General features: G+C 51.2%; 6 protein-coding genes across 6 annotated transcripts; 3 read left to right on the forward strand and 3 right to left on the reverse strand.

The window, feature by feature from the left end:
• Window positions 1-62: 62 nt before the first annotated feature.
• On the forward strand, window positions 63-1,541 carry G6M90_00g068110 (uncharacterized protein; the record flags this gene model as incomplete). Its single annotated transcript, XM_066130863.1, has 8 exons — window positions 63-275; window positions 342-428; window positions 483-609; window positions 686-803; window positions 858-1,044; window positions 1,100-1,271; window positions 1,325-1,457; window positions 1,517-1,541. The coding sequence occupies 8 exons, from the start codon at window positions 63-65 to the stop codon at window positions 1,539-1,541; spliced, it is 1,062 nt and encodes a 353-aa protein (XP_065987145.1).
• A 5,114-nt stretch (window positions 1,542-6,655) lies between these two features.
• Window positions 6,656-7,972, forward strand: G6M90_00g068120 (uncharacterized protein; the record flags this gene model as incomplete). Its single annotated transcript, XM_014685082.1, has 1 exon — window positions 6,656-7,972. The coding sequence occupies one exon, from the start codon at window positions 6,656-6,658 to the stop codon at window positions 7,970-7,972; it is 1,317 nt and encodes a 438-aa protein (XP_014540568.1).
• Window positions 7,973-9,471: 1,499 nt separating this feature from the next.
• Window positions 9,472-10,779, reverse strand: Akap5 (A-kinase anchor protein 5; the record flags this gene model as incomplete). The annotated part of the gene is made up of 1 exon (XM_014685083.2): window positions 9,472-10,779. The coding sequence occupies one exon, from the start codon at window positions 10,777-10,779 to the stop codon at window positions 9,472-9,474; it is 1,308 nt and encodes a 435-aa protein (XP_014540569.2).
• A 3,050-nt stretch (window positions 10,780-13,829) lies between these two features.
• dre2 (Fe-S cluster assembly protein dre2) lies at window positions 13,830-14,789 on the forward strand (the record flags this gene model as incomplete). Its single annotated transcript, XM_014685084.1, has 2 exons — window positions 13,830-14,433; window positions 14,491-14,789. 2 exons carry the CDS (start codon window positions 13,830-13,832, stop codon window positions 14,787-14,789), a joined length of 903 nt encoding a protein of 300 aa, XP_014540570.1.
• Window positions 14,790-15,223: 434 nt separating this feature from the next.
• Window positions 15,224-16,853, reverse strand: cpaT_1 (MFS transporter cpaT; the record flags this gene model as incomplete). The annotated part of the gene is made up of 3 exons (XM_014685085.2): window positions 15,224-15,726; window positions 15,790-16,577; window positions 16,657-16,853. 3 exons carry the CDS (start codon window positions 16,851-16,853, stop codon window positions 15,224-15,226), a joined length of 1,488 nt encoding a protein of 495 aa, XP_014540571.2.
• A 1,430-nt stretch (window positions 16,854-18,283) lies between these two features.
• G6M90_00g068160 (uncharacterized protein) lies at window positions 18,284-19,701 on the reverse strand (the record flags this gene model as incomplete). The annotated part of the gene is made up of 3 exons (XM_014685086.1): window positions 18,284-18,406; window positions 18,450-19,373; window positions 19,432-19,701. 3 exons carry the CDS (start codon window positions 19,699-19,701, stop codon window positions 18,284-18,286), a joined length of 1,317 nt encoding a protein of 438 aa, XP_014540572.1.
• Window positions 19,702-20,659: the final 958 nt, after the last annotated feature.

Here is a 20,659-nt window from a genome sequence, read left to right on the forward strand (position 1 = left end):
TTCACCAACTTCATCCATTGCCCCAGCTTGCTGATGCCCAGGTTCGGGAGACGATCGAAACCATGGCGCACGAGGGTGATGTAGAGAGCCAAAGCAATCCTCACGAGGAGACACCACTGCTAAACGGCGAGCCGTCAAGTCCGAGGGTCGATGATCCCGAGTCCGAGCCCGGGAGGGGTAGATGGAGTTACTGGAGACTATTTTGGGCCGTCCTCGCAGTTGTCGTCGCCATTGTTTTTATCAAGGGCTGGATTGATGCGGGCAGCGACGTTGATGTTGGTCTATTCGCGACTTGTAATGCGCCCATCTATTCTCAGCTGACGCTTCTGCTTGCATCATAGTTTGACCTGAAGCATGCATTGAAGAAAGCGCTCGGTGGAGGTCTCAGCGGCGCCGCAGCCATGGTTTTACAAGTTCTGCTGCTAATGGTACCTCTTGTCCTCATAGATGTCATCGAATAAGAAGATACTGACGGAAACCAGCCACTTCGCACGATAATGAATTACCAGTACCGCTTTGGGACCTCGTTTACGACTGCGACCCAGACCCTATATCACGCAGGAGGGCTCGGTCGCTACTATCAGGGTCTCACAGCTGCACTTGTTCAAGGTATGTGGCGCAAGCATGTTTTGAATTGCTCAAACTGCCAAATAAGCATCTGGGAACTAACTGGCAATCATCCCAGGTCCCCTTGCAAGGTTTGGAGATACCGCTGCAAATGCCGGCATCCTTGCCTTGCTACAGTCCAATTCATACTTGAGTCAATTGCCCTCGCCCGCAAAAACAGTCTTTGCTTCTCTTTGGTATGAGTATGATTTTCAACAGATTTAGTCCTTTACGCTAAGACATGTACCAAGTGCTGCCGGTTTCCGGATGGTCCTCACTCCCATTGATACTCTAAAGACAACTCTCCAAGCACAAGGACCTAGTGGAATCGACTTGCTGCGCCAGCGCTTCCAGAAATACGGAATTGCGACACTGTGGTGGGGAGCATTTGCTACGGCGGGAGCAACTTTTGTCGGGCATTATCCGTGGTTTGCTACGGTAAGCTGAACGCTCGAATACAAGGCGTTAGCATCCAATTACTCACATACTGTAGTATAATCTCCTGAACGAATCCATCCAGGAGCCGCCCAAGTCGGAATTATTCCTGTGGTTGCTGCGTCTAGCTTTCATCGGATTTGTCGCATCCCTTATTTCCGACTCCGTGTCAAATTCCTTGAGAGTCGTCAAGACATATCGTCAAGTCAACGACACCCAAGTCTCTTATAGTAAGACTTGTGCCTGTTATTCTAAATGTGTCTTCTCTAATCATGGTATCCAGCCGAGGCGGTTAAGCTGGTGATTCAAGAGGATGGAGTCCTCGGACTTCTCGGACGAGGCCTCGCAACGCGAATACTATGCAACGGTCTACAGGGCGTCTTGTTTTCCATTTTGTGGAAAATCTTTCTCGATATGTACGTCTGACCCTGTTCCAGTGATACGTTAGCTGACTAGCTAATACTTGACGATGCAGCTGGGAAAAGACGACCAGCTCCTAAGACGCCGACTGTGGACGGTCAAGGCGACGCTCTAAGCACCCACGCTTCATCACTCCACATTATCCGCTTCACATGGTAGCAAATTTACCAATTTTTTGCGACAAATCAGTTTCTCTAGGTTTATTTACTGTCATTGTCAAAATGTGTGTGAACTGGTCAACTAGACCAAGGTTTCTAGATGCTATCAACTTTGTCGCCTTCGTGCCGTAAATTACACACGTACCAACGCATAAAATTTGCGCTCGATTTGGGTTTGGGGTTGAAATCCACAGAGAAACACCTGCATTCCTTCCTGTCTTAATTTAGTCTGTTTTGGTTACTAGTTTATGTGACCACGTGAAGCAAACCTAATTGATATTAGACTTATGCTAGCATTAAGAGTGTTTTTATAGTTCAGAGCAAGAGCATAAACCGATAAAATAGAGATAACTATCTAAGAATGTAATTAATAAGAAACCGCTTCAGTAAGACCATCTCTCTGCAAAGTTCATCGACGGTAGCTGAAGTTGGCGAAATTATAAGACAACCAGGTGGCCGAGTGGAAGGTCTTTGTGGCTAGCTCTCGAATCTATGTCTTGTAATAGTATAAGCATCATGACCAAAGATCATGTCTAGCACACTCTTAATATCCGCGGGACGCTTCTCATCAACATCCGAGCAGACTTGGAACTGCTGGTGCCACGCGGCAACAGGAACTATAATAGCTTGGGGACATGGAATTGTAGTATCAGCTCTTTCTATACGTAAAGCGCAACGAAGTTACATGCTAGTAGTAATAGTCCCGCCTTGACCGACCGAGCTTACATTCCAGCTGAGAAGTCCATGCAACGACCAAGAGCTCTCTTTGTCAGAACGTCCAACCCCAAGCTGGCAATCCCCCGTGTACTTAATACTTTTTAGCGAAGCATTTAATGGACATTGGGGCAGTATTTCTGTCCAATAAGTTGCATCCGTCACTAATGTAGGGCCCTGATTCAATTGCCCGTCCATTACAGTTTGAAGCCCTATCGGCTCATTTTGTCAGAGACTGGTAACAGATACGGCGGTCCTCAGGAGTCGCTACCGGCACTTACGAGTACTTGGTGCAACTGAGCCCTTTATTAGCGAAGGAACAGAGGGAACTAGGGTATCACTATTTAGTTTCAATACATTCAACGAAAAGAGTCTGACATGACGCATACCCAAAGCCTTGGATACTGGTACAATTCCCGCTATATAGAGGAGTCGAAACATTGCTTGAACAATTCGAATCCGTATGAAGATTGGCCTAGAAAGAATGAGCAACTCCGAGCAACGAGCACATACGTAGAGGCGATGGAGTACATACAAGAACTCCCAGTCGCAGCTTGCCACACTGATTCGCATTGGCAGTCGACAACATTGCGAGGACCGGGAAAATGAAGAGGCGCATTTTAACTACCCTTGATTCGAGGACTGGTTTCAAATGAACTTTGAATCAATGTATCTGAACTGATTTGCAATGCGATTTTGCAATGGGGCCGCAGGTTGCCGCGCTTTTATACTTGACTACGGCGCAACGTCTGTAGAGCGGACTGGAGAGCACGGCGATGATTCATCTCTGCAGACTGACTCTCGACAATGCACTGCCCTTTCAGAATTCAACAATGATCGACAGAAAGTCTCAATCAACTGCGCACTCGTATTTTCCCAGGATCGCAGATAATGTCATGTGCCCCCGGGCCCTCCGGTGAGGCTGGCGGAGATGTCTTCTTCCCACCCCTATTCGTAATGATGGATGTGTCAGGGACATTGTCCTTGCAGAGCTCCGAGCCTCGTTGACCGTTCCAACGTCGAAGCGTCGCCACGAGCGTATGGCCACCGGGCGAGATAATGACACATTCATCTCGTCGCGACGGACGCGCCGGGTATCAAGTCCAATGTACATTGGGCTGATGACATTTATCAAGAGTGCCACCTGACTCTGCCTCTACGCCAACAGTTGGTGTAGAGCAACGCATGGTGTGTAGTACAGCGCGTATCGCTGCATTATGCTTACCAGCCTACTATAGTGCAGAGTTCAATGGTACGACCATAACGTATTACAAGCGAGAAAGATGCTGCAGGATCGCCGAAATACCACCCGTTTATACCACGAGGATCGGTAACACTACTTGGTCATGCTTCGGATATCGGCAGCGTATAATCGTGTTGCCACAAACGGTCGTCATCGGGCAGTCGCTCCATCATTCCAAACCACAAAGTGGTGTTGGAGGATGCTACATAAACTTCGTACCATCTATCTCGTGTCACTAGTCATAGTTGTACCCGCTAAACATGGACCGGGCTGACGGACTTGACATTTTCAGCTCACTGGAGATTGCTGATGTCAGCTTCTGCATGTCCAATTTCGCCCAGCTACGTAGTATAAAACTCGGATGGCCGAGGGACGAGTCAGGACAGAATTGTAGTGGCTGAGACATTAGAGGTGACATATCCACTGGAGCGCTGACATTATTGCCTTGCGATATGTCATGGACTCTGGGCGTAGTCGACAGTGAGGAAACGACATTGTAACATGATTTTGAAGCCAAAGGATCAGGGTGTGTAACTAGTAACAAATTTGGCTTTTTATTTGAGCCCATTGGGCACAATCTTTAATTCCACGCTCTCGGTGATTTGGTGTTGCTGGCTTTCATGACTGAATGTTGATGACAGAATAACTACTGAGATGACGCAGACGAGTTAGGCCTAAAAGAGGCACTGAACTTGATTAACCTCTAAGCCTCTTTACCTTCTCCCTTTGTGTTTACTAGCACCTCGCTGCATCCTTGCGGCAAGCCGACTCGAAACGCCTCCATAGTCGGTCTCTACTATTCTGTTGAGTTACATATGATGATTACAGCTGCTATGGTAACAGTCCGTAGGCGTCTACAATTTTTGCCTTGTGGCTTAATGCATAATTGACTCAACATATGTATTCACTCCAATGTTTCTCTTACACCGAAACAGCGGGGCAGCTTATGCAGCCAGCACTGTCTGCATCTGCACAACCCATGTGCATGATCTGCAACATGGTGCTTGAAGTCTGACACGGGGAGGTGATCCTTTTTCTAAGCTGCATTTCCGTTGTACTAACCAAAAGTGGAGGAAATTCCGGGGTTTTCGTCCGTCTCTATCTCCCCTCCAAGTTCAGCGAGCCAGGATCCTAACAAGACCGGAAGCCTTTGACACTAAACGCCAGCTACCAGACGATGTCTTGGAAAGATCAATATTGTAAGATTCCAAATATGGACTATAGCCAGCTCGCTTGCAACTTGAATGAAGGACCAGTTTTCTGTAAATGCGGCCCGTGGCTGCTAACCGCTATACGCAGCAATTATATTATTTCGATTTGCCTCTCGTCCGCCTCTTCTGTCTTTCATTCTATTTAGATTCCTACGCGGCCTCCTCTTGAGATATCCAGGATCGGGTACTTGGCTATATTTGCAAGCGCCAAAGCTACTGCAATGCGTCGGGCGGGAGACCTTCCTGAGGGAATTTTAACAAAGTCCACGTTGTACGCTGGTCTAACAAAGCGGGTGTTGGGCAATTCGCGGCGGTTCGTTCCTCAAAGCACGTAGGCCCGAAAGTTGAAACACCCGATGGCCATGATTATGCATGCAGCTCCAGACAGGATGACGTATAGTAGCGCCAAGGCTGAAACAAGAACGGGAGGACGTAACCTGTTGCGGCTATAATGCTCAGCTCACGCGAATCAGCCAAATGACTTGACTCCTCAGACCTTGCGCAACAACGCGGCCGCCGTGCTCGAAGCCCGTATACGACAACGTCTCGGACCCAAGTATTTGATTCGATTGGACCTAGACAGCAGTCTGCATGCTGGGATCTGGCTTGTCTCCGAAACGAGACATGATCAACCCAGTCGCGATGTAGGTGGGCAGTGGTTCGATCTGAGTCAAGGATGTTTGAGTTAAATGGACATGAACCAATCAAAGGTTGCGAATCTTGCGACGCGGCAGTCGGGGAAATAGCCCGATTCGGCGCCGGAAATTTGAAGTCTATTGTCCGGGATGTAACCATGAACGACTGGAGAAGCTCCACTGGGCGCAGTTTGAGATTGTTACAGCACAAGAACTACCTTGACCAGCTGACAGAGAATGACTCCCTACATGCATTCACAAGAAGTCGTGGCGATGGATTAGTTGCAGAAGCAGCGGTGTTCTCACCCAACTTGCTGCGGAGAGTTTTGGAACAGGCCGCCAGCGATAAATTCATGCGCTGATTGATATTGTCCATCACGCGTCCAATGTCATGTCGGCGCATATGTAACTTGATCCATGTCACATTTATGCTGTCCACACCAGGCCTTCGCTTTTCAGTTGATCAAGATGTGGTCAAGGGGAGAACTCGGTTCCTTTATTGAGTACACAATCTTCTCACCAATACCAACCAAGAGCTTACTACATTTCAATGTGGTTTGCTCTGACATATTGGCTGTACAGCTCTATTCACGTGCTTATGACATAGAGTTCCAAATGTCCCGCGTCAGATACCGCTATTTGTACCATCGAATAAAGCATGATGTCATGTTCAACTCATCTTGAGCACCATTTCCACATACTGGGGGAACAAGCGAGGCTTCTCCCTAGTGACTTCTAGTAGTGAGCACACTGGGGCTGGCATGAATACCAAGCTCGTAGCTATTTTAACTACTGGGACCAACCATGGAGACGATCAACTTGAGACGCTGAATCAGAGCTCGGGACGTCTTTTTCAGCCGTCACTTGCTAGGTGTCAATGTGTTGACAGCGGCGATCCCTTGACCTCTGTAGTATGCTGTCAATGCACGAACTACTAAAACTCGCCGAACCCTTGTAGCATTGCCATATCTCCGCCAGCGGGGCCAGCTGGGGGCATGATATACTTGAGTAGAGAATGAAACACCTACTTTGGGCTTTTTCAGCACCGATTGGGCTGTGTTGTCTTGTCTATGTGAAAGCTGACCATGTGTAGACCCAGGTGCCACGAGTCGTCGCCATATAAAGACTCCCGACTTTTGTATGCCTCCATGTCGTTGCATCTTGGGCATATCATAGTCGTCCATTTCTAGTTGAATTGCACCTTATACTTGGAAAAGAATAACTAGAGCCAACATGAGACTTACTGGGCTTGTTACGGCTTTGAATCCGGCCACGGTCGTGGCCTTGTCCATCACCGGCCGCGGTTCTTCTTTGGAAGCCCGAGAAAGGCCAAGCCTCGCCCAGACTTACGAGAACCTCGCAGCGCTTGATGTTGTCAACGGCACCGGATGTACAATCAACGGGGACGAAGTGCCCGAACAGAGACGCGCAGACACAGACAGGAGCTGTGCCAATCAACAGCAACAGGTCGACGCCGCGCTTGCACAATGCATCCAGCTAGCAAAGAGAGCCGAGCAGGACGCCAAAGACGGATCACCTACTTTTCAGCAATACTTCAATACCAACGATGCCGACACCCGCAACCGGGTGGCACAATCCTTTGCCAAGATTGCTGCTGGCTGCGGCCATGATGGGAACCAACCCATTAGGGTTGAGTGCACCCCGAATGAGCCATGCTTTCTTCCGCAGAGCGGCAACACGGAGCTGGCGGCCGTAGCAACCATCACGTCGGGCACTCCGGGGTCGATTCGGCTCTGCCGCAGTGCCTTTGACATGGCCGCGGGTAGTCGTCAGCGCCGTCAGAACCAGGGCCAGGGCTGCGGAAACACTCTCACCAACTTGGAGGAACTGTTTGTACACGAGATGTCCCATACGACAGTGGCCACTGGCGATATTGCCTATGGCAAGCAAAAGTCCAAGCAACTTGACACGGACAGAAGTCTAGAAAATGCTGACAACTACGCGCTCTATGCCGGAGACATTGCAAAGAATTGCAACGGCGCCGGAACAGGTAATGGGAACCGGCCGCCAAACAACGGAAATAACGGCGACAATGAGCCTCCCAACGGCGGGAATGGCCGGCCTCCTACCGGCTTTCCGGGCAACAATGGCGGGCCATCAAACAGACCCCCAAATAACAGGCCTCCAACTAACGGACCATCGGATGGCGGACCATCAAACAGACCCCCGAATGGCAGACCTCCAACTAACGGGCCATCAAATGACTTTCCCGGTTTTGATAACCAGATCGACAATGACAACAACTTTCAGTCGGGAGGCAACAACAATAACGGACCGTCAAACAGACCCCCAACAAACGGACCATCAAATAACGGACCTTTCGATAACGGACCTTTCAATAACGGACCCTCCAATAATGGACCCCCAAATAACGGACCCCCGAATAACTTCCCTGATTCTGATGGCCAGTTCTCCAATAACAACAACGTCCAGCCGGGAGGGAACAACAATGACTTTGACCTCGACCCTAGCATTATATCTGAAATCCTTGGATCCAACGATTTTGAGGTGGTCCCAGCTGGAAAATAGATGAGATAGTCTTGGCCCAATCTGTATCTTCAATTATACTCGCTAGTTTGTACATGCGTTATATGTATGTTATTTCATTATGACTCTGGAGCGAGCACGCGGAATTTTGGGGAGCGGTCGGTTCCTGCTTCCTGGTAGCAAGCAGGACAAGTGGAATTTCAACGACAAGGACTTTACTTGCAAATATATCATGCCTCGACTTTCAACATGTTTCTATTTGATGCCTGCGTGTTACCTGGTTGGCCGTGATTCCCCACTGGCATTTTAGGTAATGGAAGTGTTTTGTCAAGATGGATGTGACAAGGGTTCCATGTTTGAAGGCTTGGAGCAAAAGGGCTCAATTCAATAATAATATCGAAGGGTCTGTAAGGTCTTTAGTTACTACAAGAGAAGAAGAGAAGGGTGACCTCCTTATATACATAAAAGGAACGCCCAGGCCCAGGGTCCTTACATGGGCACGTGTTCTAGCTGTGTAACTAACAAGCCCTGTATCGGCGAAGCTCCTTTGTTGGGCTTCACGATCTGTTGGGCCTTTTCCGTGTAACAATGGACGAGATTCTTGTAATATGTAGCTGATGAAGGAAGAATTTAGCACTGTGCAACACTATACATTTCATCTACACACGAAGATTATACAACCAAAGACAAATCCTGGCCAGTCTGGTGCTGGGTACGTACTGCAACAATACGGAACCGCTGTTCGATCCACGACGATCACGTCGGCCTGGCCAGCGCTGTGAGAAGGGCTTGCTTCGAACAATATTTAATTTCAGCTAATATCAAAGGTCCTTGGTTCTCCTCCAGGTCTCGAGGGCTAATAACCTTTATTTATATCAAATAGCGGTAAGCAAGCGAGCTTGTAGGCCTGAGGCCTGCACTAGGTCTCGAGCACTTGTCCAACTATCGTCATGTTCAAGGTCCGGCCCGTGCCTTTATGGCAACGTGACATCCGTGCAACAAGCACCACGTGGGCGGTGGCTTACTGACCATCCCCCGGCTTCCATGCAGCCAGAACTTTTTTCAACTCGTGTCAACTCTTCTGACACTCACAACAATTCTACCAAACATTCAGGCGGACACGGCAAATGCGTGCGTCACATCCCGCCCCGGACAGATCTTGCGGAGCACACAACCATCAGCCGGCAAATAATAGCATAGCAACGAAATCTGCAATTTTTCTGTGACTTGATTCTAATCAAGGAAAAAATTTCAAATAAAAACGGAACAACTGCCAATGTATCAACATCGTTCGCGTCCTGCGCTCCGTCCTGTCCAACACACCGGCGGAAAAATGTGCCGAACCGCGACCACGCACGAGTGGGACGAATGACCGCGCGACGACGAAGGCGAACGCGATCCCATAACCATTGACTTTGTCATGAACTGAAGAGATAATTTCCACAAAGCAGGAAACAGAAAACAAAAACATAAACTCTCCGATATCCAAAACACGATCCCCCGCAATAATGTGCCACAAGGTTTCCAGTCGATTCCGGAAGTCATCGTCGAACCCTCTGTCTATGACCAGCCCGTCTTGACGACTCAGTAGACCTTGCATCGACTTCGTCTGGCCGAAAATGAAGATTGAAGTCGTCCCGGCAGCATATGTATTTCGGGACCCACCACTCGAATTCCCAGAACTTGGCCGACGGCTCACGTTCGGGCGGCTTCTGAAAACCCAGAAAATCCAGTGTCTTTGTAGAACCACCTTGCCCCCCACCAGCCTTGACCATATAAAATCGCGATTCAAGGATGGGGTTAAATTTTTGATTTTGTCCATCTAGATGTAGTTTGAATCCGAATACACAAACCGGTCTGCTGACATTGCGGCGGAGTATTGCATAGGAGAGCGTGATAGGGGGGGTCGAGTATGTAATGGTCGCAATGTAGGGGGCAATGCCTTTTCGAGATATGCCGTTGAAAGGAACCCAGCTCCCATGATCAAATATGTCCTTTAGATTGATGCCAATCTTGTCTTCGACACGTGCGAGGGCGAACCGCTCGTCCACCGGGTATTTGCCAGTCCACGCGTAATGACGGGGAATCGTCTGTGGCCAGTACGCTTTGATGTAGTCGAAGTTGACATTTCCGCGACGATAATGCTCGTTGCTGATTGCATTCGGGTTCAATGTCCCGGGGCATATGCCGTAGCATCGGGGATCATCTTGCCCACCGTCACTGGGGTTTGTTTCCTCATCGTGGTCCAAATGTGTTTTCTCATCGGAGCCCAAATACGTTGCCTCATCGTGGTTTGAATACGTTGCCTCATTGTGGTTTGAATACGTTGCCTGATCGTGGTTCGAATACGTTGCCTGATCGTGGTTCGAATACGTTGCCTGATCGTGGTTCGAATACGTTGCCTGATCGTGGTTCGAATACGTTGCCTGATCGTGGTTCGAATACGTTGCCTGATCGTGGTTCGAATACGTTGCCTGATCGTGGTTCGAATACGTTGCCTGATCGTGGTTCGAATACGTTGCCTGATCGTGGTTCGAATACGTTGCCTGATCGTGGTTCGAATACGTTGCCTCATTGTGGTTCGAAGACGTTGCCTCATCGGGGCCCAGATACGATTCCTCATTGACTTCCGGAATGTTGAAGCCGAGATTTTGTACGGATGGGATGAGGCTTTCAACGTGGTCCGAATACGTTGCCTCATCGTGGTTCAAATTCGTTTCCTCATCGAAGCCCACATACGATTCCTCACCGGAGTCCGAAACCTTGAAGCGGAGATCTTGTTCGTGTGAGACGAGGCTTTCGTCTCTTGAGACACCCTGTCGTCTGTATCGGATCCTCGAATAGGACATCTTGGTGCGGTGCGCGTGTCTAGCACAGGGCGTCGATCGTGATACAGTTGGTCGAGAAGAAGGAATCGCTTGCTGATTCGCGATGCAGTGCGACGAGAAGACAGAGTCGCTTGGTGGTGATTGGTGATCAGCGTGTCGAGAAGACAAAGTTGCTTAGCGACTCGCGATGCGGTGTGGTGAGAAGACAAAGTCGCGCGGTCATGGCACAAACCCGCGGAAAGCATAGAGTTTATATACGCGAAGAGACACCACAGCCAGGCAGCTGACCAAGAAACTGAACATGTCGTCTTCATGTCCATGCCCAGGATCAGCCCAAGTGTTCCTCGTGTGTTGGTTTACAGGGGCCAAGTACGACACCGAACATGGAATCAACATGGTGGTGTTGTGGGCGCCGAGAAGCCTTGGAGAGCACTGACTTCATTCAGCGATCTTCTGACATGCAGGCGCTTCTTCATAGCTTGTCCAGACGATTGTCGTTGTTTGTTCTTGCGACAAATTGTCATAAAGTACCCTCAGCTTCCGACGTACGCTTTTTGAACGACGGTCATTTTATACTGAACAGAACGAGTTCGACCGCTGTCATTACCTTGGTCCCTACCTAGGTAGGTTGGATTGCATGTACGTACGCGTCATGACTTTTTCTGAACTTTTCCTTTCACCCTGCCCATTCCTGCTTGCTTGAGGTGTACACCCCTTTTGTGAATGCGACCGGCGCTGGCCTTGTTTCCGATTGTGAACTCTGCGCTGCAGTGATTGTCTAGAGGTCCCTTTGTGTGTGAGCAGAGCTGTTCATCGTCTGAACACTAACGGCAAACTCAGCACGGCCCTAAAAGTAAATTCGCTTGGCACAGTGAAAGAGCGCTGATGGTGCCCAACATCCAAGGCGTAGTAGCTATGCAAGATGGCTTGTAATATTAAACAGAAGCAGCCGACTTGAAATGAGCGATTTAGCTATTCGAACGGATGCCTACCCGGTATTCACTGACGCTCAAGCAGTTCCATGTCGCTGCTTGAGATCTGAATCAAGTACTTTAAATTGGCCTTTGTTCGTCACCTTGGCCACGTAATCTAAGAGAGAATTAGCCCGGTCGAAGGTCAAACGCCAAAAAGGATGCAAAACGCCAGTGAACTGCGCGTGCTACTCTTGCGGGCCTAGAGGGCTATTCTCACAAGTGCTAAACATGTGCCTACCATTCCCAATGAATATACACATAGAGACTACCAATACAGTGTCCCTTGTGGCTCTAACACCAGTCAGTATGCCAACAAAAACGTGGGCAGATGGAGGGAACTGACGACATGGTGGCATTTCGCTCTCGAGCTTGCTTCACGGTCGTAGGGGGGATTCAAACGACTCATCGTTCGCCGGTAGGGCATTGCACGAAGCAGCATATGTTGAAAGTTCCGCGTGGCGTAAAGCGGCTGGATCCTGGCAGACGGAGTAACTCGTGTGGCAAGGCATTTGGATGGTGCGCGGTGGCCAGTGCCGAATATCGTTTCGAGATTGCGTATGGCCGCGACAAATTGGTTGCGCTCGTCATCTACGCGAGACTGCGCGGCACCGAACAATGCCATTGCACGCCTGGAGCTGTACCATCTCTTTTGAACAGTGCGAGACTGTCATGCAGCCTCCTGCTTCCCCGAGTGTTGGCATTCTTCCGGCTAGAGCTGTGGAATCGAATGGCAGATGATGACTATTCGCGCAGAGAGAGCACGTTGCAGCAGCGACATTGAATGTACAGATCAATTGATGGCGACAGCGAGTGTACATACATGCATGTAGGGCTTTGAACCAATTAGAAGGCTGCACATGTGAGTTTTGAAAGGCCCAGATGTCAAGTCGGGTGCAACGGCTGTGCCTGGGCTAGGCGAGTAAGGCCGCGGGGGGTCACCACGTGACACCGTACGTCATTAGTGGAGGTTCAAACGGGCCAGCACAACTCCCATTGATGCCGTTGCTCTTGGGCGAAGTTGCAGGCAAGCATTCCCATCAAAAGATGCTCGTCAACAACCAAGTGTTTCACTTGGCCACTTATAATGTCCCATATTCCGTCTGGGAGAATAGACTCGGTGATTATTGTCTAAATCATTTCGTCTGGCAGGTGTGTCCTTTTTCTCTGCGAGGTCAGTTCAGGAGTAGGCAGTTCAGTTCTATTTATAGGATTTCCAAGAGGGCACCCTACGTAAAAAGAGGGCTCCATAAGGCTGAGCAACTTGGTAGTACTAGTTATATTCGTTGACAAAAGTGTCCGCAAATGGACGCCTCCGCCCTTTCGGCTCAAATGAACGATTGACATTATCGACAATATTAGCTCTGGACATTTGGAGGATGCCGTTGAGTTCCACCATGGGCCTACTTTGGACGAACGGGAGCCCCAAGCACGACCAAGACCATACACGTGACAAGGACATGTGCGAAAATAATATAAAGTCAAGAGCCCACAATATATGGGTTACAGGCCAGAGAGGACTTGTGCAGACTTGATGCTCGGCCGTCTTTGGCAATGCTGCTAGAAGGGTCAGTAGACAGTTCCGGATGCGGATGCAAGACCATCATCACTCCCAAGTGGCTGGAGTCGCACGTGGCCGCTGTTCCGCATGTTTGGACTAAAGCCTCATTGGTCTGTCGTCTTCCGAAGCCTCCCTGGGAGCTATCGTGCGATATGAGCCGCGGTGAGTAAATGATGACAAACGGAAAAGCCCAGACTCGTTGGCGAGAGAGGGAAGGAGCCACCCGATGCAATAACTTAATTATGTGGCCGCCTGCAGTCCTCCTTGCTGCAGCCGCCCTGCCAACGCAAGATCCGACCAATGGGCGATTACAAATGCTGCCTGACTAATTAGCCACTTATCCCGCACCACATCTTCCCCGCGGACATGCCGACGTCGGCTCTGCAGAAAAAGTCACGGAAGTACAAGATACAAGATACCTCCTACAACCCCCGGCACAGACATTTCTGCCGCCGCTCTCGTTTTCACTCTTGAAGTTGCCGTCCATCATCGCCCTGCAACTCCATCGCCACCACAGCGAGACGCCCTCGACAGACATCATGGCCCCTCACCCAGTCTTCATCGACCCCACGGACGATTTCGCACCCGTCCCCTCGGCGGTCCTGGCGGCGGTGGCGACCCCTGCGAAGCGCAATCTTCTACTCGCCCCGCCGTCGGTGGCCGCCCACGAGGAGAAGCTGCGACAAGTCTTCACGGCCTTTGACCGCGCCAACACCGATCTCCAAATGCTCGACCGACTGTCCGCCGGCTTCGTGTCCCTGCCCCCCGCGACGTACGACCTGGTGCTCGTTCTCACCGACGCCGACGGCTCGCGGGCCGCCGAGTCCGCGCGCCTGCTGAACCGCCACCTGTTCGCCTCGCTAGTCCCCGCCATGAGGGTCGGCGGCAGGCTGCAGTTCCAGGGCGGCCAGCTCGGCGCGGCCGAGTCCAAAGAGGCCATTCTCTCGGGCCTCGTCGCCACGGACGGCGGGTTCGAGAAGCAGGAGGAGGAGGAAGTCGTCATCCCCCTGCGGTTCGGCAAGAAAAAGACGCCGGCGCCACTGCCAAAGTTTGACTTTGGCAAGCTGGACGACGACGACGACGACTTGATTGACGAGGATGACTTGCTGGACGACGAAGATCTCAAGAGACGACCTCAAGCGCGTAGGTTCCCGCGATGCGTAGCCGTCGTACTTCGTGTGAGATGCTAACCGTTAGTAGCGACCGAGTGCCAGCCCCAGAAGCGCCGCCGTCCGTGCAAGGACTGCACTTGCGGTCTGGCCGCCAAGTTCGAAGCCGAAGAGAAGGAGCGACGATCGCAGGCCAACGCCGGCCTTGAGGCTATCAAGCTTGACACAAACGACCTGAACGAGTTGGACTTTACGGTCAAGGGCAAGACGGGCTCGTGCAATAACTGCTCACTGGGGGATGCGTTCAGATGCTCCACGTGCCCGTTCATCGGGCTGCCGGCGTTTAAGCCAGGTGAGGAGGTGCGCATCCTGAACGAGGTGCAATTGTAAATGTCATGAAGAGCATGAAAAACAGCGGCAATAGCAAAGGGACTGGCATGGGTTACGAATTGGACATGAGCCTGGGAAAGACTCAGTCATGGATGTGGCGTTTGGCGTTCAACTACCTCAAAGAAGCATATACATAGACTTGATTTAGCTAATGTGTAGCCCACCAAGGACTACAAATGACATGTACCGTGTCATGTGTTGGGTTGGATCAACCGACAATAGTCGACATGAGCAGCGGCAATACAGCTGTCAATTTTCCGGCTTGACTATCCCCGTCGTGACGCATGTGTTGCATTGTTAAGGGGCAGTCGGCCCTTTGTCTACGCGCCTGATAGACGCATTATGTTGTGTGGTCTTTATGTCTCTACTTTATACCTCTATTCTTATATACATGTTTCTTAGGCCTATGAACCACAATCCCTAGTCACCGCCATTCAAGTTTGAAAGGTGCTGGTGTACCTGCACCGTTGTCTCCAATGCTGGCCATAGCGGAGAATGGCCATGGGAATCAACGCAAGCACCATACAGACAGCACCGAGTAGAGTACATCCCCAGCCGTGGCCGAGAGCCTGACTCATATGGACCGTAGCCAGCGGTAACAAGACGCAAGCCAAGCATCGAATAACAATGACGCCGCTCATCGCAGACGCCGAGTAGAGACCAAACGCATCCACAATGTATGTCATCAAGGGCACAAAGGCCAACATTGGAAACAGCCGCATCAACGCGACAGAGAGGAGCAGGAGCATGAGCGGTAATTGGTTTGCCGCACACCAGCCATACAGAGCCACCGCAAGAGGCAGCAGAACAGCGCCGATAATCGTCACTGGGAGTCGGTACTCCGGTAGGCCGATTCCATTGTTGGCCTCGCGTAGCTTGACATAGGTCTTATCCAGATACATCTTGGAAAGCATGATGCCGATAAAGGAGCCAATTCCTCGATACGAATCACAGTTAGCCTAGATTTTGCAAGGCGAAGCCAGGAGAGTGTCATAATTACCGTTTGCCAAGAAGGCTAACCCCGTTTCCGCTTCTGATAGCCCATATACCCCCTCCAAAACGCCTGGCAGAGTCACGGAAACGACGTAAAAGAGGGCGAATACCACGGAGCCAAACAGGGAAAGGCACACGAGGACCCCAGAGTCGAGCAGCAAGCGGGCAGGGCGCAAAACCGCGTCCAGCAGACACGACGAGCTCGTCTCAAAGCCCACGTCGCTTTCACCATCGTCCACAGCCTCAACCCCCGGCACGCCCAGCTTCTTCTCGTCCAAGGACCTCGTATACGTCTCCCTGAAGCAAATCAAGAAGAGGAGCCCGCAAATGCCAGCCAGCACGGCGCCTATCCGCAAAACGGCACGCCAACCCAGCGTCTGCGAGACGACTCCGCCCAAAAGCGGCCCCAGGTTACCGCCCACGAGCGACGCAAGCATGACGATGCTCATGGCCGACCCCCTCTGCTCCGAGGGGAACATGTCGCCGATAATCGCTGGGTTCAAAACATTCGACGCGACGGCCATGCCGGCCACGGCGCGGGCCGCGATGAACATGGTTGTGTTTTGCGCCAGTGCCGACATGACGACGCCCGAGAAAAACACGGCGTTGCAAGCAACGTATACGGGATACCGGCCAAACATCTCGGACAGAGGCGCGATGACGAGCGGTCCCGCCGCCTCACCCAGCTCCCATATTGTGACTAGGAGAACGGCATCCGTCCTGGTGGCATTGCCGCCGTTCAGGTCACGTATGACGGTGTTGGCGACGGGAAATATCGATACGCAGTTGAACGTGCTACATGGCCGTCGTCAGTTCCCAGCAACCGAGCAGGTTGGCGTGCGGGCGGCGGCAGATGGACCAACATTGAACGTACACTGTAAAGGCGGCAAGCGCCAGCAAGGCCACTATCCGCCATTGAAAAGACGCTGACCATTCGACGGCATCGTCTGCATCGCCATTGGCCCCAGAGTCGACGAATTTGGCGGGGAGAATAATTTGCTCACGCTCCTCCACAAGTAGGGATGCGGCTTCCTGGCGATTCGCGATCATTGTGCCCAGGCGCACAGCCATTTCTTGGCAGCGGAAATTATTAGCTGCCGCTGATTGACTGGGTTTAACTAGATTGGCCCGGGGGAACCGGGGGAATAAGAGAGGCAGCCGGCCTGTGCGGCCTCTCGCCTTCGGCAATAGTGCAGCGGTCTGCGCTGGGGTGAAACCATCCTGAGGTATACCGCGTCTGAGCCACCAGCCATCTTATCGCCCGTTATAGCCGAGCAGCGTATCAATCCAGGGCATTGGGATGCGGGTTTTCCGAGTTGGGAGAGTTGGGTTTGCCGTGATTTCCGGCAATCTACTACGACGTAAGTATATTATAGTGAGGGCGACGGCGAGACGACGGACAACTGACTAGGACTAGGGTGCGCTGGGTGGACGGAACACCGCTGCCGGCATGTCACAAGTACGTTTTGGATGCAATTTAGCCAACTATTTTGTTGCCGAATTTCGAGAGAGGTCTGCATGGCCGAGGGTGACGATCGCGGATAAGTTGTTTATCTGAAAGCGACGTGCTGATGGCAATTCGTTTAGCTCCATGTGTAACCTGAATGATCGTCGTCTCACCACCGCTGGCGTTGTTACCGAGTCGCTTACCTACAGTCACGCCGCGAAGGTTGGAGGATGACATGATCATCGCTCACATTGAAGATGCGCAGATCATTTAATGGTGTGGGTAATCTAGCTGTTTACCATGGAGGAGAAGCCTCGAGTCTGTGTCGCGACACAATGTAGCATCAGATATGAGGTCGTAATTACGCGAGACCTTTACGAAATAGCATATGAGTTTGACAATACTTACCGGCACATGTCTAACGTCCCGTTGTCACAGGCCCGATTTGTAAGGTTTCCGGTCGGCCTGAAAACGGTCCAATATAGCAGTGTTGCATAGACACGAGGTGGTTTAAAATACCCTGAAACCAGGTCACGCCGCCCATTCATGATCGGACTCGGGTTGTCTTTGCCACCTCTGGCAACTGTCGTGCAGAATGGTCGTTCCAGCTCTGCACTTGTCGACTTATTCCGTCTACTGTCTGTGTCGTCCATTTCTCCCAGCTTGAATCTGGCCCCGCCTTGGGCCATTGAAGCAAACCTTCCTTCTGCGACTATACTCTCTCAATCAGAATTGCGCGAGTTTGTTTGTGCTAATACTGTAGCCCGACGAGGTCGCGTAATTCGGGGCGCTGCGCTTGGCCTTGTTCGGTCCTTGGATGAGTGGATTCTCTTGGAGTCTTACGGTGGACTGACGGGATCTCTTGAACGCTTCGTCTATACGGGATCTGGGTAAAAGTGGTGAAGCTAGATGCAAAACTCGTTGACGGGTCGTCACAGGCCAAGACCGCCGATTCCTGACTCCGATTTGGTGAATCACCCTGTGATAAGTACTGGGGCGCCGCAGCCACCGCCCCGGCATCATCTTGCAAGGCATGCTGGCTATCCTCGGCAATTTATTGCTGGAGCGTCTCTTCCGCATCCTTCCAGCCAGTGTGCGCCGAACGATCCTCGGATCTTTGCATCTCGGGCATCTCAGGGTGGTTTGAGGCCGCTTCGTGTCGCTCGACGGCATCTTCCTGAATGACTGCCAGCGCTGTAAATGACTGCCAGCGCTTTTACAGCGGTGGCATTCGCAGCCTGAATGAAGCTATCCCGGTGTTGTTTTGCCGAGTCCCTAGCGTTCCTAAACGCAGTCGCTCCACGCCGAAAGGTGTCAATACTGCCCGTCATTTGCCATCCATCGATCTGAGTCATGTGGTACTCAGGCCGTTCTTCCGCCACGGTAGGTGCAGTGACGTGATGGGCATACAGTTTTAATGTGCCATCGTGGTAGGTTGAGCTGTACGTGTAGGCATTTCCGTCGTAGGTCGGCTCAGCCAACTTATAGTTTTGCAAGGCGTGCAAGGCTCGTGCCCCGTGTGCTCCATCGTAGCATGCCAGCTTTTCGGCGACGGAAACACTTCCACTTGGGCCTTTGGCTTCCAAGAAAAAGTTGGGTATTATTGGAACATTTGCATGTTTGGTGGGAATGACAAGCTCGTTGAGCTCACGCCTCACCACACTATGAAGGTCACTGGCTTTGGCTCCATCAAAATAGTCTGGCACCGCTTTAACTGTAGATTCATCCGTAAGTGATATGAGGTTGGTGAATTGTATATTGCTCTCGTTTGGGGTATTTGAGTCACTAGCGATCAACGGTATCACGTTACGCATTATACTACCCTCCGACTTGGTCCTGTTCTTCCGCTTAAAGTCGCGGAATACCGACTCAGGGAAACGTGAGGGCGACAGAGAGGCCCTAAAGGCCAACAACTCCTGGTGGGTTTGGTTTGAATTGTTAGGCTCTGGAGTGGAGCGGCTCTCCGGATGCTCATATCCTTCGGGATATATATTGTAGTCGATGAGATGCTGTTCGAAATTATCGTTATATGCCGAGGACTTCCTAGCCTTAGAAGTGACTGATGTCGCCGCCGTCGAGTTTGTCGGTCGACTTCGAGACGTAGAGGAGGGATTGGAGCTCATGTCTTTCTTCGGCTCAGAATACTAGATAATTACGATTAGTACTTGCAGTTACCATCTCTCTGTTGGGGTAGACTCTTACGCCTCGCAGGTGACAAAGATCTGGACCGCCGTGTCTCGCGAATCGGGCGAGATCTGTAGGATACACCTCAGGTAATATCGGCAGAGTATATGCGCTATTTCGACGGTTAAGCTCTCTTAGGGCACACGGCGTAAGCCAGATTTTTGAGAGGTTACCCCAGAATACTGGCGAGAAGTTGCTTTCTCTTTTAAGCTTGGCTTTCTTTGGGGGAGGATTACTTTGCGAGAGCTCAGGTATTTGCTGTCGCTTTCGATTCCGTGGTCTCGCCATGAGCCGTCCATGATTGAGGGATGAGAGGATGAAGGGAGAAAGGCAGGAGGTCGAAGTCACAGGTCGGGAGGTGGTGTTGGTCTGAGCTGGCACTAGATGATGCAGTCAGCGATGCATTGATTGGGGTCTGGTTGCACGCGCCGTGGTGTTTAGTTGCTTGGTCTCTCGTCCAACCACTACGCGCTCGATTCGAGGTCGACATACAACTTGGCGCAGGGTGGGGCCAATTACCCGTTCCGACCAATCCACGTACCTGCCTGTATTACTAACCCACGTGGAAGCGTGAGCGCGAGCTGCTTTGTTGCAGCCCAGGATTCACCCCTTCGATATACGGGGTAACTACTTGGCGGGCGGAAGAAAAGTCAGCTGGGAGCAGACACCCGAGCCAGAAGCCAAGTCTTTCTGAACGGATGCGGAATTCGTGCAAGACTGGGCGTTTCTGGATTAACTGCGCTGCACGAACGTGTTTTGATACGGATGACATATATTGGCATACCCTGCAAGATGAACTGGGCAGCAATCAACAGGCCTTCAATGATGAGGTACTTGTGAGGGTAACGCAGCGGGATCCCTTGATTCAGAAATTGACAAGATGGAGCAACGGGATGCATACTTTGAAGAGTGTGACGTTCGGTTTTCTGATGGCGGTTGGAACACATAGAACTTTGTCAAGTTTTCTGTGCAAGGGCTACAATTGACAAATGAAATGGAATGACATTTTTCTCGCTCGGCATAGCTGTCGTCGGCCCACGGCCTTGTTCTTCTTGCGCTACAGCTGAATGAATTCTTGCTCACGTCAAGTCTATATAACGGCAGCCGCGCCTCCGTTGGCCGCGAACGATGAGCCGTCTCCGTAGCATTGCTCTTCAGGTGGGCACCAGCGGTCATCGCCGAATGTGACTCGCGATGACTCATTGTCTGCAATACACGACTAGAGTGCCCAACGTTCTCGCTCTTG

This window comes from Metarhizium brunneum, chromosome 4 (genome assembly GCF_013426205.1).
Source record: "Metarhizium brunneum chromosome 4, complete sequence".
In the NCBI taxonomy this organism is placed as follows: Eukaryota; Fungi; Ascomycota; class Sordariomycetes; order Hypocreales; family Clavicipitaceae; genus Metarhizium; species Metarhizium brunneum.